The sequence below is a fragment of the Leptidea sinapis genome, chromosome 3, assembly GCF_905404315.1.
Source record: "Leptidea sinapis chromosome 3, ilLepSina1.1, whole genome shotgun sequence".
Classification (NCBI taxonomy): Eukaryota; Metazoa; Arthropoda; class Insecta; order Lepidoptera; family Pieridae; genus Leptidea; species Leptidea sinapis.
The window spans coordinates 8,231,829-8,258,821 of record NC_066267.1 but is presented as its reverse complement, the minus strand read 5'-3'; the positions used below and the strand labels follow the sequence as shown (position 1 = coordinate 8,258,821).

General features: G+C 32.4%; 1 protein-coding gene across 3 annotated transcripts in view; it reads left to right on the top strand.

The window, feature by feature from the left end:
- The window catches only part of LOC126979636 (uncharacterized), a 323,388-nt gene that overhangs the window by 196,837 nt on the left and 99,558 nt on the right, over positions 1 to 26,993 (top strand). The window contains exon 1 of one of the 3 annotated variants that reach the window (XM_050829083.1): positions 25,123 to 25,483. The exons of the other annotated variants lie outside the window; for them this stretch is intronic. Within the exon in view, the coding sequence (XP_050685040.1) occupies positions 25,378 to 25,483 (106 nt within the window). The 5' untranslated portion in view covers positions 25,123 to 25,377. Of the gene's footprint in view, positions 1 to 25,122; positions 25,484 to 26,993 lie in introns of those variants that run through there. 3 annotated transcript variants of the gene reach the window in all.

The window sequence follows — 26,993 nt, the reverse complement described above, 5'->3', positions numbered from 1 at the left end:
ATGATAATAATTTTGCTAAGCCTACTATAATACTATACAATTTTAGTGGCCTGTGCAGAACCAATAATTTTGTAGAACATTATATTTAGATGTCACTCTTACGCCAGCGCACGCGGACATGCAGTTTGGGAGCCATTTTTCTTCTGACTCTCAGCATATAAAACAATATTTAAGGCTAGGAAAAGGAAAAGTGCAGTCTGTAGTCCGAATATACAAAAAGTATTTAAATCCGGCTGCTTGATTCAGTGAATTGGCGCGTTCAATGAAATAAAAAAAATACAGTTGTACAGACTGCCGATACAAGTGAAAGCTTGGGACTTTAAGTATATATTTGAAATTTTGTTTGTTGTTTGAAATAGAAATGCTTAAAAACAATTAAATTATTAATTTCAATTTATTTTTTAAACTTATTTTCAATAAATGAAACAAACATTATTTTAACAATGCGCAGTATAACACATTGAACTTTTCACTAAATCCATTAAATTTCAATTAAAAGAGTTGCAACAGCACTAATGTTGCACAATACGTCAGCTGTATTTTCTGTAAAACGAACTCACGTACGAGACAACTCACGTACTCAATACGAGATTTCACCCATCCAAAAAGTGTCAAACGATATCTATTTTGGTATTTATTTATATATCGCAGGCACCAGTCTTGAGCCTCGGTGACGCGACCCCATAAAATTTTCCCCTACCAAAAAGTGCCCAATGCAGCTAAAGATGTTTACACTTCAAAAAATCTCTTTACGTTCATAATGATAGTATTACGAAAATATAATCTATTAGTTACATTTTGTTTATCAGTTGCTGTAACTATTAATTACGTTAGCAAGAAGTCAAATTTCATTGTCACACAAGAGACAGGGTCCGTATCTTGGATCAGCTATGTTCCCACCAGAACTGGTCGACGGGTTCTGTTCATAAGTTGGCAATCCGTCACGCCGATCGGCGATACATCGGCTCTTGACAGGCCATACGTCATAACAGACTGGCGCTGATCTTTATTGTTGGTTGCTAATCTTGTTAGCTTAGCGTAGGTATGCTTATTTGATCGGTTGGAGGTTAAAATTTGTGACTTAGCAATGAACAATAATTTGTTTCATATGCTTACTTTAATTATACATAAGATACATAATAGTTTTAAGGGTAAATGTATACACTTCTATAATAAAGTCCCTGCCACTGTTCAGGCATTTTCTATAAATAAATTTAAATGTTTTATAAAAAAATGGCTCTGTCGTAAATCCTATTACTCCACTGCTGAATATCTAAATGATCGGACAGCCTGGCACTAGATTGTGATTATTTTATAGCTATAGAGATGATTGTACTATATTGTATATTTTTATTGAAAAGAGCGCAAAAAACAGAAACCGGGAGAGTTTCTTGCGCCGCTTCTTCTGTCTCAGAGCGCCATTTGTTTCCGAAGCGGTAGTAGTATCTAGTAGTTATTAGAAATGACAACAAAAAGAAATCTAAAGGTATCAATTTTGAGAAAATAAATGTCTTTTATGCCTTTTTATTAGTTACGTATTTATTTCAGCGCATCTGTTTCTCACAAAAATTCTCAATACTGCAAATCTAATTTTATGAAACTGCGTGTAGCGATTCATTGAGATTGATGAATAAGGGGACAGCCCTCCATTATATTATTTAAGTTTATATTTTATTAGTCTTTTGGCATATAATAAATAGCTATAGGTGCCGTTTAATAAGTTAGCTATAGTTAAGGGCTCCTTCATAAGTAACTTGGTAAACAATAACAATAAAATACCAGACAGTATACTAGGACTCATTGAGCACAAACTCAAGAAATATATTAAGGCTTCTTTGCCAAAAAAGACTCACTATAGTATAGAAGATTATATAGAGGATAATGATGCATAGTTCTTGTCTGAAAATTTTATAAAAATATATTAAATAGTAATATGATTTAAAAGATAGGCTGGGAGCTTCTTTTTCTTATCAGTTCTTCTCCCCATATCAAAGCACCTGTACGAACTGATGTTGCTTGATATCATTTACAAAGTGTTGTTGCAATATGTTATGTTATTGTCACTTCCTATGGTAAATAAGTCTTTTTCTATTGTATTCAAGTTATTCATACATTTTCATAATACGATTTCAATATGTGGCCACTCCAAGCCATCTGAAATTGGGGCTTCATTCATACGGGGATCTATTCTCGATACGTTCTTCATAGAGCCGGTCGTGGTTGTCAAGAAGTTTTTACAAGGGCAGATGTAATGTGCCTCACAATGTTTCGGCCATCTCTCTCTTACAGGTCATTCAGGGCCGCCCACAGCAATTTGATCTGATCGAACCATCGCTTAAGTGACCGGGTCTTATGTCTTCCACTTTCTTCTTCCACTTTATCCTGGATGACAAGGTGTTCTGTCCGGAAATCCATAATTATCCAAATGATGTGAGTTTTGTTTAATGTAGCAGTCTCGTGCCAGCATTTGGCGTCAACATCTCCTGAGGATCCCTCGTGTAGAGGCGAAACACATAAAAAAATTGTTAAAAATGTTTGTGTGGGAAAGGTGTATACTAAATAATTTTCTTAATGATACCACAGAATGAAGCGGACACCCTCAGGCTCTTTAATTATACAGTTTATTGTACGATATTACATTGTAATCCATATGTTTATAAAAAAAAGCCCGCTGAGTTTCTTGCGCCCGTTCTTCTCAGGTCTGAGGCAGTCTATTTTGCATGGGTTGTAGTTTTTGACGTTCAATAATTATTTTTAATCTTATTTTGAAAAAATATATTTGAATTTGTGGAATTGAAAAAAGTGGAAAGACAAATTTTAGTTGAAATTACACTTGAGAAAACTCACAACATTTGAATAAGGCGTTCTATGACAGGGGCCTATTAATTGAAATGATCACAGATAATTGAAGATATTTTGAACAAGAATTATTGTAGATTACAGTTTCAGGTATTTCGTAAAATGATACCGTATCAGTCACAAGTAATAAATATTTGTGTGTTTACATAACAGTGGTCGGTATTGTGTTATGTTAGCGGAGCGCGCGCCGAAATATGTCAACAGTCAACACTCAAGGGAATTTGTTTACATAATATTAATCTGATGTTATTAGTGCGTAATGATTACAGATACACGCAATGGTTAAACTTGATATAGGTAATATATTAAATTATGTATGTGATGGTAATTGAATAACAATAATCAAATTAAAATATTCAAAATAACTTTTATGTCCTAAACACGTGTTAATAAAAACAATACTTAATACTAATATAAAAAAATTCGTGCGTACAAAGTACACATGTCAGAAGTGAAACCTACATTGTGCACAAACCTCCAAACTTCATATGAAGTCCTGGTACATGTTGCTAGGATGACACAATTTCAACCACTATGAGAGACATTATATTATCACCACTACCATATTTATGTTCTCCTGGTGTCCATGTATATACGTCATGCGCATGACATCAGAATATAAGGTATACTCGCGTCATACCTAAGACAATCTCTAATTTAACTATGATTGCCTAGTACCAAAACACTGTATAATGCTTTCTATCACAATTTTTCCCACGATTTAATCTTATGAATTTTTATGTCCATGTCTTTCTTCTGTCGCGCTTTTTCGTTTCATCGACTTTGGTACTTCTTCGATCTCATGCTTAAATGAAAATAAAATTATCTTCTTGTTGTATTGTTTGTCCTATTGATCGTGTAAGGAAATAAATGATACCCGGTTGCTGGAGTTGTATATATGTAAAGTAGAACCATATGGGAGAACAATGACGTTTTAATTTCAAATCGAGTGCACGGGTTAAATATTATGTACTAAGCGTACGGGTAATTCTAATTTTAAATTTTTAAAAAATGAAGGTAAAATCTTTTCAACGGTACATTTGTAACCGCATTTAGTGATAACTCGATCGCTGTTACACCGACCATTAAAATATATTTTGTCTGTATATTTATTACACTTGTCCTATATTTAATGTTAATATGTAACAAACGCCGTTATAAAATACCCCGAAGCAGTAAATATTCAAATTGTAATGGCGATGATAAAATAAAAAAAAAACTGGTTCACCTTTTAAAGACAAAGTTCATTACGATACGTATGTACATTTCCTAAATAAATCGAGAGCAATTTACAAGTAACATTAATATATTATGTACAGTCACGGTCAGAATGACGTGAATTATACAATGGACTTTTTCTTATGTACAAAAAAAGTTATTTTTACTCTACAATCTCAGCTCCAATAATGAAATTGTAAATAGGTATTTAATAAAGTATTTTTTTTTTAATTTAATTTTGCATATAACCTGCTTTTGGCGTAGTGTTGGTAGGCCCCCACAAGTTTGACCGACGATTAAGATCGCCGGAGTAGCTTGGATGAGGGCAGCGCAGGACCGATCGTATAGCCAAATGTTAGCGATCCTACCTACTAAGCTAGAGGTCCCAGGTTCGAATCCCGGTAGGTGCAAGCATTTATATGATGAATATGGATGTTTGTTTCCGAGTCATGGATGTTTAAATGTATTTATGTATGTTTAAGTAAGTATATTGTATTAAATATATCATTGTCTTGTAACCCATAACACAGGCTATATATATATGCTTAGCTTTGGGTAAGATAATTTGTGTAAAAAGTGTGTCAATATTATTATTATTATTATAGCGATATCTGGGGGCGGCCTTTGTCCAGCAGTGGACGTCTTTGGCTGAAATGATGATGTAGCTGATGATGATGAACCTGCTTTTGATATCGGCTGGAAAAATAATTAACCCCTTTTTCTTCGGATTGCAAATAGAAATCATGACTATAAACTTATAAACTTACAAATTCAAGAGCTATATGCTGTAAATCGATTGCGTGTGCTATTTTGCGTGAGTCCCGCACTCAAGCTTCAAGCTCTTTTGAGTCTGTGGTTTTTAGTCCACCATGCTGGCCAATTGCTTATCAATATTATCTTATCAATATCACACAGAAACTGATGTTCCTCACAATGTTTTCCTATACCGTAAGAACATCGAATAAATGGAAACACGCTGGAAGGCATAAAAGGCATTTATTTTCTCAAAATTGATTCTTTTAGACTTTTTTTTATGTCATTTCTAACTGCTACCGCTTCAGAAACAAATGGCGCTCCGAGAGAGAAGAGGCGGCGCAAGAAACTCTCCCAGCATTCTTTTTTTGCGCTCTTTTTAATGAACTATACAATATTTAAAGTCATCGATGCTGATGCCTTCCCGATGAGAAGCCACGATAATAGTATTTGCTCCACCGTTACTCTATTCATCTCTTACTACTGTATAAATAAAGCACGTAAAAAATGGTGCTTTATTAAGGCTTTGATTCAACTGAAAGATTATATACATCTCTGAAACGCGTTATTAATTCCTGTTGGCACTCCTTGAATTGCAAATGAATGAAATGAATAAAATATTTTCAAGAGTACATAATACCTGTCGGAATCATCTCATACACCATTATAATAACTAAAATAAACTCTTTTATCAGTTACAATTACTGAGCATGAAAAAAAACAATGACATAAAACTATGCTCCTTAAGTAGCAAATTTATTGACAAATTTGAATGACTGCCGCTGTTGCGCACGCACACACACGCACACACACTCATGCATACGTTATCTGGCGGTGTATGTCCAGGTTCTTCTCTTCGTGCTAATCCCTCCCAACCAACGCGGAGATATCTACATTGATTAAAACATATTTATACACTTTAATTACTAAGACAACATTTAGTATTTTAATGTTGAATATTAAGTATATCCTAAAAAAGGATTTCTGAAAACTTGAGTAAAATAATTTTGTTATTTCCAAAATGTACAAAAATTTACTGCATTATTAAGATCTCTATATCAAAATATCAGTGGTGTATAGTTAAATTTACAATATTATTCATGATCTATGTAAAGTAATTATTATTTTAAATTTATATCTCTGTTTTTCTCGGTGACAGTACTCCATGTGTATTATAATATGTACCAACTTGACACTATTAAAATGTGGTGTGACAGAATATTGTCATTACTGTCGACATTTGATATTTTTCTCGTTATCTTGTTATTTTTTTTGGTATAATTGCGACCTTGACACTTTAGAAGATATTAATTACTATTTGTATGTGTAATTACTATTAATATATCGTTTGTGAAAAAAAACTTTTTAAAATACCGACTTTGATCATGCATAATATAGTTTAAAACAAGATCTCTAAAAAGAGAAATAAAAATAACAAAATTGAAGATTGGTGCCAAGTTAAAAAAATACTACATTTACTACCTATATACTTACCCCCTTATTCATCTTAGTCTGCTAGCTTAAAGCATTGCTAATTCTCACTCTGTCTTCTTCTATTGACCTAAGTCAGAATGAAAAATAACACTCTGTAGCAGCTGTTTTAAGTTAGCGGACCATTATGAATAAGGGGGTTGATGTCTAGAATCTAGATTTTTTCTCATAACACTTTTTCGAAAAATTAAAACCTTGTGACTCCTTGATAAGACAGCCTCCACCCAACATTTTTCAGCATTTTCCACCACCGTAACGGGACAGCTATAATTTTGATCGAGTAGGGATCGATTTAAGGCATTTCCTGTAAATCAACGATAAGCACCGATCTATGAGTCTTCTTTTAGGATACGTGAAAGAGTCCCAGGAAGGGATGCATTTCTCGCGATAATTTTTGTTTCCAGGATTTCGGTGAACTTTCAGTTTTATCAGCATTAACAGCCTTTTCAGTTCAAACAGCACGCAGCTGCCCTGAGCCCAGAGGATGTGTTGGTATATCTGTCGATAGAAATATATTTGAACATTTGACTGACACTTTTTAAAGTGTCTTTAAAAAGACGGACGGATCTATTACTGTAAGGCAATCACTGCTATTCTGTTTTCTATAACACCCCAGTCCGTTATTGTGATGCAATATTTACCTCGAAAAAAGTTTTTCAGGTGTAACAATATTTATGGCCACACTAGTTACATACAACTGTCAACAAATGTCAGTGTCAAAAATTGAATGGGGAGAATCAGCATTGTTTTTATATTATTTCTCGCACAGAATGTCGTTTCATTTCATTAAAAAGAACTAATAAGTAGCTATTTATCACTTTTCTGCAACAATAATAAATTAATTAAAAAAAAATTGTCTAATTTATTGTACATAAATGAATTTATCGTTAACAAAAACGATAAAGTAACTAAGCAATATCTTAATTTCAGTCTACTCATTTCACTTGAACATTTAATCTTATATAAGTAATATTTCAATAAAATTTGCATTAAACATCTCAATTTCAGTCAAATCAACTTGTGTCTTCATAAACTACATAATACTGATATGGATTAACCAACTAACTGATATTATAATTCATAACTTGGCCAGAAGTGTCATTGGTATCACAAGTCCATCAATCTGGTGTCGTTAAGCTCCAAGATTTGCATTCTTAAACAAAACAAAAGCATAGTCAGTTTTGAAATATCACGCACGAGGTCGATAACCTCATGACATTTGACATGCGAATGTCAAGGTGACGTCATAAACTGACGTTTGTCATCACCAGCTGTACTGTGACCATGTTTTTTGTAAACGTAGAACGGATTATAGAAAGCGATAAATCAAATTTTCTTTATACAGAGTATATAATTTTATTGTGAATTAATAATATCATAGTCCTATATTACATTTTTTATAACTAAACTATAAAAATAATTAGGCTTCTTTATTGCTAAATTTCTTTTTAAGAGATTATTACACGTATAAATAATAAATAAGTAAAACTGCATTATTGTACTAGTGTCAAAATTAACATTTCTTTGTCGTTCTAAAACAACTTTTTTAGAAGACTAGGGCTGAAGGTAAAGTAATAATTGTCACAGTTAAATATAATATAAAATATATATTATGGCGACATTTATTGCTTTTTAGGTAATATTTGTTGTAGTTTATAATAATTATCTTACCATCACAATCTTTCGTAAAATTTACTAACCTTCTTCTATTTTTTTACTATATTCAATTTTGGTGGTAATTCACCTATTATTACAAGCATTACTTCATTTATTTTAATATTGTGCCGTCAGTTTTCAGCTGTTCCTATATAAAACATTTTATGAATTGTAATTATTATGACGGATACTCACGATATATATTTTATTGATTAGTTGCCGATATTTCGATCCAATTGCATGAAAATGATTGATATTTTGAGATCAGATCAATCTAAATACTTTTCTAGGTACAAGATCATACAAATAATATTTGCACATATAAATGTCTTCGTTAGATAAAATATTTATATAACACATGGTCACCCTACTATAAAACTAAAATGCGAAGATCAATAATCATTTTCTCTATAAGATCGATCATAATGGTAAAGCTGATTAAAGCATTTTACTAAATCACACCTTAAGTTTTAGGCGTAAGGCTGAAATTACTATAGACAGACTTAAATTCACACTGTTGTACGAAATGTCAGTCAGCTTCCGCGTTTTACATGTCGCTCTGTAAATAATGAGGCAGCAACCGAAATAAGAACAGAGTGGACGCGTATGAGTAAACAAACATATATTTTGCTTGAGATATTTATTGTAATGTTTAGTGTTCAAAGTTTGTTTTATAATTTGCCGCAAATGGTACCTATTTACTATCGGGGGGATTAGTTTAATATTGTAAGAGTTCTCTTTATCTCGCTTGTCCTCTTATTCCTACAAATATTGATGAAATCTTATCGCTAAGCAGTTTTCTGTTTTTAAAGTGAAACTTTTATTACATCGTCTCAAACTTTTTCGTCTGTGTGTTGCATGTCGCGTGACGGTCGGGTGGTGCCTATTGTTCTCATATTGGATGCAATTGCGTTTCGGGTGGAAGAGTAGGTTCGAACCCCAAAACACACTTGATAAAGGTTTTTTTATTCATTTATTCATATATATATTTGTTTTTTTTCTATGCTGATATTAATACCTATGTTATTTTGTGAAAAAATGTTTCACTTGAATCGTGGTTTCATAAAACCACACAATTGCTTTTTTTATATGTTAACAGTTAAGCCTTGTGCACATACACATACCGATGTCTAACGAATAACAGTTATAGTCTTTCTTATATTTCACTTGTCTCATTACATTACATACTATTTCTCTTTCATCTTATATCTTTCTTTCATCGTAGTTCATTAACCGACATTACCCGATTCTTCAATTTTGAATGCATTTTATTATGAAGATTTTTATATGAGTTATTTATTTTTAATTCATTTATGTGAAGGGTGGTCACCCTTATATATATGAATAAAATGGTAAATTTTATGATATTTGCTACCTGATTTTAGTTTATACTTAAATATTACCTCTTTAATATTTTTTTAGTAATAGTAATAAAAATATTGAAGTATATAGATAAAGGTAAATATAACAATGTTGCCTTCGAGTCAGGATTCGGAGCTTGTTGAATCGTTTTTATTATTTTGGCTGATCCAAAAACTAGAATTTGGTAGTTTGGTAGGATTTGCATTTATTTATTTTTATATCTCTCTCGCAAAAACTCTTGGATCTGTGCTCTAATCTAGAATATTTATATGATTATCGTCTACACAATGATAAAGATGTCAAATAATTTATCTTAAATTGTTATATTTTCTAGGTTATTATCTTAAATTTATGCAGTTATTATTTGAAGCAAATTATTTTATCTTCTTGCCGTGTAATAATATATATTTTATTTACAAAAATAACTTATTTACTTTATCTCTTTTCTAGGATATTTGTAACTTTTTCTTGATCTAACTTAACATTATCTGAGAATCTTAGTATGAAAAGTCTTGTTTGTTCTGGAGATACAGAGGCATCTATAAAATTTTTCCTCTTTCGTAATCTGGTTTCTACCATACGTTGTTTACAAGTTTCAAAATATCCGTCCATCCATTTCATATTTATTGACCTTCGATTTCTGACTGACTTCGATTCCTGACGATTTCTTTTTTTAATTTCATCAGCAATTTCACGGCTCCCTTCAAGGTGTACTGTTAATCTCCATTTCTTCTTTCGTATGTGATTATACTAATTTTGTTTTTTTCTGAAGTAAGTATATCGTTTATCTGATAACTTTCAGTATATTTCTTTGAAGGACTTCCAGTTTTTTATTATGCATTTTAGTGAGTTGTGTCCTCGTGTTTATCTGTTTTCACATTACATGGACTAACTTTACAATTGGTCTATATTTGCTTACAAAACAATTTGAGTTTTAATGATCCCTGGCAATTAATCACATACATAAATAAATAAAAGATTGTTTAGTATTAAAAGTTAATTGGAATCTGTTAACTTAGCATAGGATTGATATTTTTGTGAAATTGAGGGACGAGACGACGTTCAGTTGATGGTATTTGATATGCCCTGCCCATTACAATGCAGTGCCTCTCAGGATTCTCGAAAAACACAAAAATTCTGAGCGGTAATACATACATAATACAATAGCGCTTGTCACCTCGAGACATACGATGTTAAGTCTCATTTTCCCAGTAATTTGACTAGCTACGGCGCCCTTCAGACCGAAACACAAAAATGCTTACACATTACTGCTTCACAGAAATTGGTGCCGTTGTGGTTTCCATAATCTAGCCCGCATCCTGTGCAAAGGAGCCTCCCATCGGTGTATAAGTTATTGCGATTACAACCGTAACATACCAAATTATCCGGTTGTCTATGACATGACCCTGACACTTCGTATCTCAGGTGTCAAATCAAGGGCGCGAACAAAGGGTCAACGGGTCATCTCATTCTAAATATTTACTAACATGTGGGTAAGGTAACTAGCCGACCGTTTATGAATAATTTATTTTGGTACTGCTCAAGGTTATCTCAAAGGTTTATGATAATTCAATTGTTTGTTTTTTCAATAGCCGTTGCCTTCGTTGCTGATAGTTGGCACATACAAACCTATATAATGAAATACACAGCTTTTACAGGCCCGTCTTTTAAATGGTGTTTAGTTTTGTCATACAAATATAGCAATATATGTAGAAATTTATATTTTCCTTGGGAAATTCGTTGTTTAACTCGCATCTTTTGTTACACATAGTTATATTCATATTAATTTATTTGCTATTAAATAGGGTGGTATAAATTCGGTCTTACCAATAGCATGCAAACTTGGTCTTGGGCAAAAATTTTTTTACAATATAAATTAATTTATTTTATAAAACACAAAATTATAATTTTTTACAATACAAAAAAATATTAAAGCCAAGATAAGAATAATCCACTTACAATGCAATGTCAAAATCCTTTACTCTTTGTGGTCAAAAAGCTCTTCTATTTAATAAAATGTGTTTTGAAGAAGCCAACTGTGTAAGGATACTTTAAATCTTGAAAAAGGTAACAACTTAAATGAATTAATTATAAATTATTGAAAATTTTCATGCCCATCCAGAAGCAATTTTTCTGAAATATAGTGCTATGTAATGGTTATTCGACATTCCAATTAGTACCAACATTCAGTTATGATAATATTAATAGAATCATTTGTTACCTGGTAATATTATATTGTTTTAGTAATTATATTTAGTGTGTTTTTAGTAATTGTATTATAATATAATCAAGTGCAAAATCTTAGTGATGTCACTTTATTATGATGTTGGTAGTTTCGTATTATTAAGGTTGGTAGCAGGGTAACTGCTACAAATTGCTCTCAGCTATTGGGCACTTCTTGTTGGGGCAATCGAAAGTATCGGACGTGCTGGCTGCTGATCACTCGACTGCCCAATTGTTTTAAATCATTTAAAATTAGTTGTGATAGTAAAATTATTGAATATATATATATTCTATTCAAGTGGTTCGTAACAGTGATTTTATTATACACTAGCTGACCCGACAGACTCGTTTTGCCTCAATTGATAAATAAAAGACCCAAACTTTTGAATAAAATAGACTTAAAACAAACAAAAATTCTAATTTTGTTATTCATTTTAAACTTTTATTTTTATTTGATTTCTGCTCAACGGGAGACACATCAAAGGAAAATCAAAATTGTTGTTTTTATTTAATTCCAAGTATTTTCATATTTATTCGACTTTTAAACCTTCTCTGGACTTCCACAAATAATTTAAGACCAAAATTAGCCAAATCGTTCCAGCCGTTCTCGAGTTTTAGCGAGACTAACGAACAGCATTTCATTTTTATATATATAGATATATAAGTTATTTATCGTTTGTTTGAAGTTCCAAGTTCAACTTCAAATACATATTTCGTACGTTTTTTGCTTAGCATAAAGAATTAAAATCTAATTTAGAAAGGTAATTGATCTACTTAATATCGAAGATACTCAAGTGAAGCTGCTGTTTCGAATAAGTATCAGTTCTTGTCAGTGATTTTATTCTTTTAATCTTAAGAATGAGTTTACTCACTCTAACTCTCGGCTCAGTGGAAGACCACTAGCATGGGACGCGAGGATTCGCGGTTTCAAGTCCCGCACCGTTTATAAATTGTTTTGTTTATAATATATATTTGTGTAATTAATCCTAGAAGTGTCAATGCATTGTCATCTTTGGCTTGTTCTTTCAAATTTAGTACCTACTTGTATGCTATGTTACTTCAAATGTGAATATCGGCATTTTAAGTATCCCACGCAGAGTTTATATTTGGTTGTTTGTCGTCGGGTTTCACGTAGGCCGCGACATTTGGCCCCTGTGCTGTCGTTGTAGGATAAAGTGGCGTCATTCGGGATGAGTCACTGTGGCTTTTCAAAAGCTGTTATTTTACCATAAGGGGCAAAGCTTGTATATTACAATAAGTATTATATTTATATGTGTCTTTGGATATAGTTTCGGATGCCTGTTTTCGTGACATCTAAACGGACACATCTATAATATTTTGTTTAAATATTTATACTGAAGATAGTGCTCTTTATATCATGCATGCATTTTTCCAATTATGGAACTATTTTTTGGTTTATGTATGTGAAGAAACCACCAGTGGGAGGCTCCCTTGCACAGGATGCCGGCTGGATTATGGGTACCACAACGGCGCCTATTTCTGCTTTGAAGCATTACTGTGTTTCGGTCTGAAGGGCGCCGTAGCTAGTTAAATTACTGGCCAAATGAGACTTAACGTCTTATGTCTCAAGGTGACGAGCGCAATTGTAGTGCCGCTCAGAATTTATGGGCTTTTCAAGAGTCCTGAGCGGCACTGCATTGTAATGGGCAGGGCGTATCAATTATCATCAGCTGAACGTCGTGCTCGTCTCGTTCCGTATTTTCATAAAAAAAAAATAAAGAAAGTGTCAGTATCTTATACAGCAAATCTAATGAATAATAATCAACAACTCACATTAAATATTTTTTTACAGCGAATGTTGAGAAAAAAGGGCCATCCTACTCAGCCTTCTTAAATCCAATGTAATTTTTGTCTACTACTTTTTTACCACTAATAATCACTAACACTTTAACATTAATAAATGGAATAGGTGCAAAAAAATTCACCAAAATACACCAAACTTTTACTGTTGGAGCCATGTTTATTATCATTGAATTTAGGCAAAAATTGTACAAAAAAAAGCACTGTTCACGAATTTATTACTTTCGATAGTTTTGTTAATTTTGTAAAGAAAAGCAATTGTATTAAATTAAAAATGCGATATCTATAATAAAAAAGAAAATGCTCTATATTCCATTAAACTCCAAGTTGTTAAACATTTAACTGCCGGAGCACTTTCCCCGGCATATCGTAAAGTAATATTATAATGAATCGAACTAATTTTACTCTCGCATACTGCAACTTTCGCCTCAGTACTATAGTGAGTATTTTATTAACAATTACTTGGAGTCATTAACGGAGTAACAGTTGAGTTGGCTGCTAAAGCCTTATGTTGTTTGAACAGTTATTTGTTAGGAACAAGTAATGGGGAGGGCAACATGTGATTTAGGAGGGAACTGTAGTTTACAATGGCCGTGTACATTGTTCGTGTTAAGCTTTAGTATACTATCATAATATATACATACAATGAGGACAAGATAAGGGATCTCCATTTAATAATAATAAATCATTTATTTTCAGGCATTACCCATAGATATACAATCTTAACCTATACAAATGATTTGAGTTTTCTTTAGTATTAATTCCGCCATTATTTGTCTTTAAGCAATTCGACACGTGTTTCGCCTCTACACGAGGCATCCTCAGGACGTGTTGTCTCGCCAAAATCTGGCACAGACTGAATCAAATGAGCCGGAAGCCCCTGTTTTGTTTTTGTTTTGTTGTTGTTTTGTGATTGGTCGGCTGTTGTGACGTATTACTCCCGGAAGAGATACGTAACAAAGGTGATGGGACTAAATTTGTTTGTTCATTCAACAATGTAAACATGTTATTTTTGTGTTTTTTTATTTCTAATTGTTCTAACACATTTAATGTTAAGTTAACTTAAAAATTCGTAAATTAAATTACATAACATTGTTGAGTTTTATTTGATTTTAATTAAATTACAGTTAAAAATTTAAGATATGTCATAATCACAATAATAATTGCATTTGCAAGCCTCCTAGATCCTTGGATTCATCTACTTGCATCAAACTTTTCAAATTTAAATATTTTTTTTTTTTAATGATAGTTAAGGGACGAAACGAGCAGGACGTTCAGCTGATAGTAATTGACGTCCTACCCATTAAAATGCAGTGCCGCTCAGGATTCTTGAAAAAACCAGAAATTCTGAGCGGCACTACAATTGCGCTCGACACCTTGAGACATGAGATGGTAAGTCTCATTTGCCCAGTAATTTCACTAGGTACGGCGCCCTTCAGACCGAAACACAGTTATGTTTACACATTACTGCTTCACAGCAGAAAAAGGCGCCATATTTTATCCTAGCTGACCCGACAGACGCTGTCCTGTCTATAGTAGGAATAATGTAGTCAAAAGCCATCGGAAATGTGACCCTAATCAAAGTTAATGAGTTATAAATGTAACAAAAACGTATTTCTCAATGGTTTTATAAAATGTAATAATAAAATGATAAGAATTACTATCGTATTTGTGTAAGCAGCCTTTAATATTACCGCTTCATAATTGCATATTTTTAAAGTATTAAAATGAATATAGTTTGTTATTTCTGAAGACCTTTATATGATACACAATTCCTAACACACATTATTTTGTTATATCTCAAAGGGTTTTCACACACCGGACAGCGTTTTCGTTGAAAGCTCCCAGACGGCTTATTTTTGCCGACACCTCCAACAAATATCGTTAATGTAAACGAAAATGTATAAAAAATCTTAACAAGTAATATATTAAAACCTTCCTCGAGAACCAAGCAATCCATTGGTGAAACCAACATGAAAATCGGTGCAGTAGTTTTTGAGTTTATCGACAACAGACAGACAGACAGACAGTATCAGCGGAGGACTTAGATTTATAATATGTAGTGATACTTTAATTGTTATTTGTGCTAAAATTAATGCGTTATTCAAATCTGAGCTGAGTTTACCGCCCTCGTCGCTCGTAAATCTTGGCATACTTGTCTTCTTGTCTTGGAGATTGGGAAAATTTCTTGCACCGTATCTTCTGCCTCAGATTGCCAATTATTACCGAAGCGGAGGTAGTGAATGAATGAATCAATTTTGAGAAATTTAATGTCTTTATCATTTTTTTCTACTATGAATGTTCAATTAGGTGATGAAGACGGAAAATGAGAATGTATTTATTCTTATAGTGGAACCCATTATTGCTTTTGCACTTTTTTGGTCACTCTAAAGGTATAAGCATGGGATTCACTTGTGATAGGTGGTCACCCAATCAAATCAGGCTTCTGCTTTGACTTTTAGGGGAGAATTCAAAAACTAGGGCTAGGCCGAAGGCGCGAGGTCAGATTGCGTAGCGGTTTATGAATCAAATTATGAATTGTATTAAAATTTGTAAATGCTTAGCTATTTTTTTATAGAAGGAGCTAGGAGGACAAACGAGCGTAGGGGTAACCTGATGGTAAGTGATCACCGCCGCTCACATTTTCTTGCAACAGCAGAGGTATCTCAGAAGCGTTGCGGACCTTTAATGAAGGTGTACGCGCTTTTTTTTCGTGTCGTGCGAAAGTGGAAAATTCTCTTAAAATATAACTTTATATATAAATATAACTTTTATGACGTTGTTTTCTTTTGTAAACGTGTTTAGTTAGTTGTTAGTGAAAAACCAGCTTTTTGGTAATTTTAAAGTAACGGTGTATATATACCCGAACAACTCCATAATATAAGCAGACGATGAAAATATATTAATTTATAATAAAAAATAACTTCGTGAGATGTACTTAAGCCACTTATAAGTAACAGTATAAGTTCAGAAGTCGAGCTCTCAACTGATTGAAAATGCCAATGTAATGTCGAAGGCATTAATGCGTTACATTAAGTTATTCATTGCTAACACTTTAAACTCTTGTGTACTGGTTATAGTATACATTACCTTATCTTCTGTTCCATCTTATAAAATATGAATTTTCTCACTCGTCCCGTGGCAGCATTGGTAAATGAAACTGTAACTCTACAAACCAATGGAAAATACAAAATATGAAATGAATTAATCGAAGCTTTGGATAAATTTTAAAATATGATATAGCACTATGAATTTCTTGTTCTTTGATTGAAGAAATTATAACATCGACTTAATTAGGGTAATCAATCAGTTGTTGGGTACAGTAATGTTAAGTTTCGAAATTGTTAAGATTAGTAATGTAATGTTATCTTTCCGTAAGTGCGAAACATTATTTCCGGTCCTAAAAATCATACTACATCCTCATAGTTACACGAAGTGTCTGGGGCACCTAAGTTAATCGGTCTTAACAATACATTTTTTTTATCTAACGCTACTACTGGAAAAGGTTCTAGGAAAAGCATGGCATTTCTAAGAACTTTGATATTGCAAGTAACCACTTAAGACCAAGTTTGCATGCTATTGGTAATGGCTAAATAGGAGATACTTTAAGCTATTGTAAGACCAAATTTGTACCACTCTATTTACCTAGTAGCAAATAAATGAATATGAATATTAATAAGCATAATAATTAATAAGCCCCATCTAATAAAAAAAAATGGCAGTTGTAGAGACTGCCGCTAGAAGAGAAAACTTAGAACTTTAAGCATTAGAATTGCAATTTGATAATGTTTAAAAACAATTAAATTATTAATTCGAAATTTTAAAATATTTTCAATAATATATTAATGAAACAAAACCACTATTTCAACAATGCACAGTATATAATGTAAAATATATCGAACTTTTCACTAAATCCATTAAATTTCAATTAAAAGATATACACAGCACAATACGTCAGCTGTATAGCTACAGATATACTGCTATAAGCATTTCGATGACGCGAACTCAACTTTCGAACTCGCGCACCATAAAGTGTCTAATTATATAAATATATGTCGGAGAATTAGAATATAAAAATAATATGGCCTGTATGATTATATTCTACTCTGTGTATTGGGCTGAACTGATGGTGAACGTCATCTTTCAAAGTATGTTTGAAGTTGTCACTGTGTACGTCACTGTCGGTGACGTGATTGAAGTTAGTTATTATTGTCCATCAGTAGAGCGCTCATTGAGAAGTCGCATTCGTCTTCAAGCTAGCGCCCGCGCCGGTTGTGCGCACTGATCGACTTAAAACAACATGGTGGATACCAACACCGTGACGCCCGATTTTAAATCCAAATGAATCTCCGAGATATATATTTACTCGTATATTTATTGTAAGACCATAAAAGAATTTCAACTTTTATTTTGTTACAATTCCCACGGCTCACACCAAAATCTCCACGAGTCATAAACACGAGTTATAATTATTGTCGTGATTGGCACAGACGCCGGTACTTCTCAATCATGACCTTTAACTTACCGGCTGCTAATGGCTGCCCACCAATCAATTGCTGCTCACTTTGTGCATTAACATAATCCTTTAGTAATAACTACCAAGCACAGCGTAAGTGATTGTAATCGTGCTTCCGTCTTATCTTATATACCTATCTATGTAATATGTATTGTATCCGCCACAGTAAGAAGCTTTTATTATTGAAGGTGTATTCGATTTGATACATCTCATGTATACTCTTTTAAGTTTTTTTTTTATGATTAATCACTTCTTTTTTTACTTACACAATTAAGTCAAAATGTCTGAGTAGTTTTGGAACATCACTGTTTTTACATATATTGTTAAAAAAATATTGTTTTTACTCAATAAACGAAAATACAAACGAAGTGGCCAGTTACCACCAATAATATTTTTACCAATAATATTATATTTTGTTGTGATTATTTTTCCTACATTATTTCTCAGCATTTCACTAATTATTGTAATTGTGTATTTTAAGGGTCTTTTAGTAGGTTTTACGTTGTTCAAATTAAATGTAGCAGTACATATTGATTGTTTTAGGTTTATAATATTGTGAAGCGAAACCACAAAAATATTTGCATGTCCGTAGAGACGGAACATGTGCCTGATCTTAAATTTGTAACAACTTTACATGTGAATGTTTCTGGCAAATAAAGAACTTTGACTCTGACATAAAAACATAATAATATAAAATGATTAAACTGAAAATATAGATTTCAAAGAGTGGAAATGAGTTTCTTGCCATTTCTTCTCATTCAACTTTTCCGAAGTGGTTCGAAAATGTATGTGGCATTCATATATTGTGTAATTTTGAACCAATTGAATAAATAATTTTTCATTCTTTCTTAGTGAAATCGAACAGTTTTTGCCGAACAGAAAATATGGATACAGATTTAGATTGCCGCAAAATAATTCGTAATTGTATTCATTTTCTGAAATAAATATATAGGTTTGAATTTTGGTTGTAAGTCTAGCTGATGTGATCCAGATCTGCTTAGGAGTTACCTTAAACTTAGCGAATCCAATCTAGGGTCTAGTAGTATGGCCAGCCCAGGTCGATTGTCATGTGTTTTGTAACACAGCGCTATACAACTGATGGTGGCAATGGAATCAGCGGCAAGTATCAAGTGAAACAGCATTTTAAAATACTTTCCTTTGTATGATGAAAGAGAGGGAGAGAGAGAGACTAAGAAATCTACTTCACTAGAGCTCCATAAGATGCATTGAGTACTGCTAGATCTCGAAAAAAATCTAGTTCTAGATCTGAAAGAAGATCTAGAAGAAGATCTAGGTCTAGAAGACGATTTAGGTTTAGATTTTGAAATAGATCTGTTGCGGCGTCTCCACGCAACGACAAAAGCAAAAGCGGTGAATATAGGATGACCCATAACTTCATAATATGAATCTTGACTCGGTCTATCTCTTCCAGTAACTAAAAAAAGCCGACACGCATTTTTCGCAAACAGGAATTCTGGGTAAGTTGACTCTATAATTCAATTCTAAAACAACAATTTATAAAATATGACTAATTAATATAGAAACTGGTTTAATGATTACATTTCGATCTTACAAATCAAACCTTTGACTATTTTATGGTGCTCTAGTTATTCTGTAATGAAACTAAGTATCGAAATATGTAAATAAATGATTAGGATACGCTGTTCGGAGCATTAAGTTACTTTTATAGTTCAGGAAATATGTTCACTTGTTAACCTTTACGGGACTTTAATTACTCTTATTACTCAATTAAGTAAATGATTTAATGTTTGGTTTTAATGAGATGTTGATAAACGCGAGTAAATATTTTATATTTTAGACGCTGTTCTATCCATAGAAAAAACATATATAAAACTAGTGCACCCGACAGACGTAGTCCTGTACGCAGGGCTTAAATTTGAAAAATCGGTCCAGCCGTTACGAGGAGTTCACTAACATACACATGAGCAGGAGAATTATATTATCTGCAATTGAGAATCTAAATCAATCTCAAATTCACTGGAACACACAAAAAAAATATCAAAATCGGTCCAGCCGTTTAGGAAGTAGTTCAATTGTGAATTTAAACCATTCTCGAATCCACCTGAAGAAACACACCAATCTCTAATCCACTGGAACACACAAAAAATCATCAAAATCGGTCCAGCCGTTTAGGAAGCAGTTCAATTGTGAATGTAAATCATTCTCGAATCCACCTGAAGAAACACACCAATCTCTAATTCACTGAACACACAAAAAATCATCAAAATCGGTCCAGCCGCTTCTGAGATAGTTCAGTTGTAAATCTAAACCATTCTCGAATCCATCTGAAGACACACAGAAAGTTTCATTAAAATCGGTTCAGCCGTTTAGGAGGAGTTCAGTTACAACAGACGCACAAAAGAAATATATAAATTAAGATTTGGGAATAATGTAGTCTAAAGTATAATACAGTCCAATTTTTTATTGTATCAAACTGGATATAGTATTCTATCCTTAAGAGATAGACATATGGGACTTTTTTGTAGACCTATATAAGATACACAACTCCACCATACATTATTTTGTTGTATCTCAAAGGGTTGCCAGCTTTTTCGTTGAAAGCTCCGAGATGGCTAATCTTTTTCTGACACCTCCATCAAATATCGCTAATGTATACAAAATAGTATGTGCTTACAGAACACACGATACCATTTTCCAACGAAGCGAGGTTAATATTACGAACAAAACTGGTAAATTGTTTTATTTTCATAAAGAAATAACATTTATAATTATAATTGCACATAAATTAGACTGGTAGCTACTGAGTGACTGATCTTTAAGTTGAATGGAGCCGACTTTAAGTGTGTTACATAGCCGAGAAGTGACAGCTCAGTCTAAACAAAATCCACAGAATAAAATGGGTAATTAACGCGACTAAAGATATTTTCACATCAAAAATTATCTCTTTCTTTGACGAACGACGACACTTTCGAGTTATTTTTTTGTTTGTTGTAAATGTTGTAATTTTTTGTTTTAAAATAGCCAATTTTGTAAGTTTGTTATTCCAGTGTTTGGACCGGAAATTATGAATTACCCTTAGTATATTTTGATGGCTTATTTTAAAATAATAAAAAGTTAAACTTATATGACAAAATTATATGTAAAATACTAAAAAGTTATTGACTTATATGACATGTTTATTTTAATTTAATTGTAGGTTTTAATAAGTAAAGAAGGTAAAGTTTTCTTTTCTTAGAAATAATCTTCGTTTTAAGACTAAGAAAGGAAAAGTAAAAGATGAATAAAATAAAGCTTTTTTTAGTATAGAAAATAATTTTCAATAAATTTATATTAATTTTACATGATTAAAAAATAATGGTATCAATTTTCATAAAAGATTTTATGAACGATGCGGGACTCGAACCCACGACCTCCGGCGTTCCGTGCCGGTGCTCTAACTGAGCTAACCCTTCGAGTACCGTCATAAAATCTTGTATGCTTTGTTCAACTCTCAGATTGTGGCAAAAAAAATGTTTTTCAAATTTTATTTCTGTATTAATCCTAGAAATGAGGGTTATCACTTTAAAAAAACATAACAAATCAATTTTCATATTTTATTGACAGTAATTGTTACAAGTGAGCTCATTTTGAAAATATCATAAGCAGCTGTAACTATTATTTTTGTAATACTTGTTTACAAGGATAGCGAAAATAGGTTATTTAGCATATAAAATGAACAAGTCGATAGATATGGCAACACAAAGCTGGTAGAACAAGACAGTCTACACTGTCTCATGTACCAAATAGGGATGCGAGCCAGTAACAATTGTGTTTGGTAACACTGACAATTGCCCAGGAGTTGAAATAGAGCTTGCTCTGTAATTATTATACATTTCACTTGCGAGAATGATACAATTTTATGTTTAATGTTAAAACAAATGAACGTAATTTCAATGATTGAGTATTAAATTCTGTCTGAGATTAATAGTGGCTCCAATAAATGTTGGTAAACTATAGCGCACTTTGGTGACATCAGCATCTGCTTGAACCATTTGATTAAGTTATTTTATACTTTTGAGTTTTAGAAGTAGGTTTTGTTAAACGTAGTTGTTTTTTTTTTACTTTTTAGTGTCATTAATCAGGTAAACTATAAGATTTCGTTGCTTTTTATTGTCATATTATTAAAAAAATTCCTAAAAAACACCGTGCACAAACTACAATTACAGAACTGCGCTCGTCAGAGCGCAGTTGTGGCGCTCAGAGTTTTTGGGTTTTTCAAGAATCCTGAGCGGCACTGCATTGTAATGGGCAGGGCGTATCAATTACCATCAGCTGAACGTCCTGCTCGTCTCGTCCCTTATTTTCATAAAAAAATAAAATAAAAATAAGACATCTACGATACCCGAATTATAACTTATCTAATGACGGCTTTTTGGTTTTTCAATACAATTTAAAGTGCAGTCATAATTTAAATTGGTAAACCATTTTAATTTTATCTTTTTGGTACATAATTATTACGTTTTTTGGTGTTCGGTATAGTCTTAAGTTTAACGACCTTATGGTTTTTCGGTGATCATATGTTAGTAAGGGATCGTTAGTGTTATTTGCAAGTTCTAACCTTAGCTTGGGATCTCTCTGAATACTCGGAATTAAAACTAGATTGACCGCGCATTATTAATAATATTGATCACCTTTCTTCAAATTAACCTACGAAAGTGAACACTCGTAAAGCTTTTATATTTAGTAGTATTGACACTGGAAATTGTATCTATACAAAAATTTATGGATGATGCCGGGATTCAAACCTGCACTCTTCAGATTTCGTCCCAGCGCTCCTACCGACCAATCTAACCGTCCGCATGTCGCATAATCCGTAAATCTTGGAATGTATGTTCAACTCGCAGGTTGTGGCTCCATCTACAGGCTCTACTTTACAGTTGACAACCTGCTCAACATTTGCATATTAGGAAATTGACTTGAGATGCCACTCTTCAAATCTAAACAATTTGTTAAATATTTGCGGCCCAACAAATAAACTTGGTATAAAGTCATGCCTTAGCATAAACCAAGAACATGCAAAATGTTGACTATATCGCTGACAAACTGTCAATACAATGATAGTCATGAAGTTTTCCGAATGTCAAAGCAGCCTTGCAAAATAAACGCAAAATGTCTATTTGTAAACATTTTGCACTTTCTTGGTCTATTCTCAGGTGTAACTTTATACCAAGTTTATTTGTAAGTCCTTCCATCTTGATAACTATCACTTAGTTGAATCATAATTTATTTAAGACTTAAGTGTCAATGAATTTTTAAGTAGTCGAAGCAATACACCATTATCAGAACGAAAATTGCTTGTTCGAATAGCGGCGGCGCGATCAATATCGTCCCACACTTTTCTTAGCACCGGGTGGTCGCGCCATGTTAATTGAGAGCCCTTATGAATATTTGTGTAAATCTACATTAATTTATAGAATTATTATATTTGGTGTTATAGAGATAAGATAAGAATATTCGTTTTCTTATACAATTAGATAGATAGATTTGGTGTTTATTCTTATTTCTGATGATCAAAGATATTTTTGAGTTCAAGAACTCCTTATCTCTCGTGATGTTTCAATTACAGGGTTATTGTAGTCGATAAAATGTGAGTTAATTGATAATTTAGTTAATGTTGCATCAGATCTATAGTAACGGTATTCTAAACTTAATTAGCTTAAGAGCAGTGCATTTTTAGCCGGCTTCAAAAAGGTCTCAATTCGATCGGTATTTTTTTTTATGTATGTACACCGTTTACGCTGAGATTTATGATCCGATTTACGTAATTCTTTACGTGGATGATGTAATTGTAGTATTTGCACGGTTGTTTTAGGAGTTTTCTTAATAATATGACAATAAAAAGCAACGAAATTTTATAGCTTACCTGATTAATGATACTAAAAAGTAAAAATAAAAACAACTACGTTTAACAAAATCGAACTCTAATACTCAAAAGTATAAAATAACTTTATAATAGAAATAATAAGAGGTGTATTATTTTATACTTTTGAGTTTTTGAAGTCGGTTTTTTTAAACGTAGTTTTTTTCCACTGTTCATCTCTGGCAGTACTAGCGCCACACCTATCTCTTAAAAAAAACTGCACAAATTATAATACTGGTAAGAAATATATTGGTATTTGACAGTTTGAAAATGCGTTTATTAAGGCCTTGTTTTTGAAGATATATTATTTGTATTGGCGCATTAAGGAAAAACTATAGCTAAACGATAGCTGGTCAACTAGACCAATCATACTTCAGATACTTGGTAGAGAGGCTCGAGCCTCGGGTAACTTATATATATGAGTTACAAGAGGTCTACTTAACCACAACCAAAGGACGGTAATTAAATTAAATTAATTTTCATTTTATACAAGTTTTAAATATTGATAAATGATATTTAATTACACGTTAATTAACTAAATTATGCGGTATTATAATATATTCATTGATTGTTTTTAATACCTTCTTAATTACAATATTGATCTTTCTACAAACGGAAAATAGCACGGGGAATAGTCTTTATGAAGGATTTTTATTTTGTTACGCCAAAGAAGAATTACATTTTTGTGTGCGTACATAAGTATACACCCAGTTTTTACGGGAGTATCACAAGGAATAAGCTGATGATCCACCTAATGCAAGGCATGACCAGGCCGATAGCAGTGAAATTTTGTATTTAAGCTGTAACGCATCACAAAACGAGCTAAGGCGTAGCGTAAACGATTCGACGTCAATCTCATATCATTATGCGCTGGTTAATGTGTCTGCAATTACATCGGCACCTTCACCCTTCAAACCACAATACAATAATGCGTCTAAAAGTGCAACTGTGATACCAATTTATCCGGTGTCTTATCCTAAGAAGCCTCCCGCTGATATCAATAAATGTTAGTATATTGCAGCAAATTAAAAAATAACACGGAAATCTAAATGCTACATCACTCATATATAAATAATATTGATACTATAAATTTTCCATGACAGTAAAAGTTGTATTACTATTATGCTTATTATTCAATTCCAAAGTATTGATTTAAATTTCAAGTAAGTAGTTAACTTGTTGTTGCTTAGATTTGTTTGTTCTAATGATAAAAGAACACACCCCTTAAACACCACGTGTTTACTTGGTGCACCTAAGATGAGGCCAAACAAAATGTGAATCTGTTCGCCGTTAGCGCTACCTGGCGCTGTGATAAAGCGAAGCCTTGGAGGTCGGCGGTCGGGGCAGTGCGCGGGCGCAAGTCGAGCCAGCCGCGCGTGTGTTACAAGCACAGCCGCACAGTACTCGCTAGCCAAGCCGTGCTCTCAATATTGACCTCGGTTGTAACCTTTTGCCTCGGGCCGTTTTTATTACAATTTTAAAATAAACTTGTGATATTGTATGTTTTTTGTGAATAAAGTGACTTTGGAATCGATGCCGTAGGGCGCTGCGGAAGGATAAACGACAATATTGCAGTTTTTAATAATATCTGTGTGTTATGTATCTCAAAATGTATATCAAGTCGGAACGCTTCTATCAGCCTGAAAATCAGCAGCTAAAAGATGAACGATGCTTTTCAGATTATGACGAAGATATAGACGAACGTGAGTTGTAAATATAAGTTAAATATTTTATTTGTTAATTTGTATCACCATGTTATGAATATAGTGCTTCAAATTTTACTTCATATTTTATTATCGTTATCTTTACTGTATATAAGTAATATTATTGTATTTATTTACAGTCTTAGTAATACTTGATATTGTTATAAATATCATCTATAATAATAGGATATTTATTAATAATGCCAACAGAAACCATGATAAACTGATCTTTAATAAAATACAAAACGCGTTGAAGTCTTTTGTATGGAACTGTCAAAAGTGATATAATAATTTTCGAATCAAGTTTTTATATCATTTTCACGTATTTTATTGAAATTCTTTTATTTAAAATGCTATAATCAATTAAATATTATTTATATTTTGACGTTGATACTGATCTCGCTGATATGATTGACTTTCGTAAACTCCGACGGCGAAAAAACTTTCAGCTGACTTTTGAATTTCATATCGAAAATTAAAAAATATAACTTGATTTGAAGTAACAATAAGAATTAAAAATTAAATTACAGTAGGTATATATCATTACTTTGATCATTCGATGCACCAACACCTTGCAACAACTGAAAGCTGCCTTATGATCCTTAGATGGCGAACTTGATATCAGGTAATCGGTCAATTATTAACTCATAAATATACAACATTTACCTTACCCTTATAATGATGCACTACCTATATTCATTGTTATATAGTAACCAGGAAGTTAAAGTTATGTGGGGTCAAATTTAATTCAAATATGTAGATTTATTTATTATAAAGTATTGACTTAATGTATCTAACCCAAGCAGCACTGTAAAGAAATGCTTAGTTTTGATTTATAATGAATTGTACCTTTATAAGTTTATACAAGGTATGACTATTTTATTGTTTTAGACTGTGAAACCTGTGTAGAACCAATAGGTACTGATTTAAATAAATGGATCGATTATTTTTTAAACAATTTTCGTTTTTTTTTATATTTGATACATCAAATCAAAATGTAGATAAAATTGTACAATAGGTAAATGTTCCGATACAATTAAAACACCAGACGTAGAAAATAAATGTTTTTCAAAATCTCAGCAAAGTACCAATCCGGATGCTATCATTTTGAACCTCTCAAAAGCCTCTAAGGACTTCTAAAAATGATAACAAAAGTAAATATAGTGAAATATTACTTAACGACATTGACATATTTCTTTGAAAATCAATTAAACATTTCTCTATTCGTGAGGTTAGGGGATTAAGTTTAACAAGTGCTTACTTGGTCGTAAATTTTAAGTCGGTAACTTAAAAGCGACGGATTAACAGCAGAGGCTTATAGGTGGAGGGCTTATTCGGGGATACATTTAAGCAGGGAATAAAAGAAATATAAAAAAAACTACTGTCTATTATTAGTCATGAATCGAGTGAATATTTCTTGTTGATTATTGTTTATCTTACTGTCTATTAACTGGTTTTCAAATACTCTTTGTATGAATAAAATTTTATAATCACTTTATTAAAATTTACC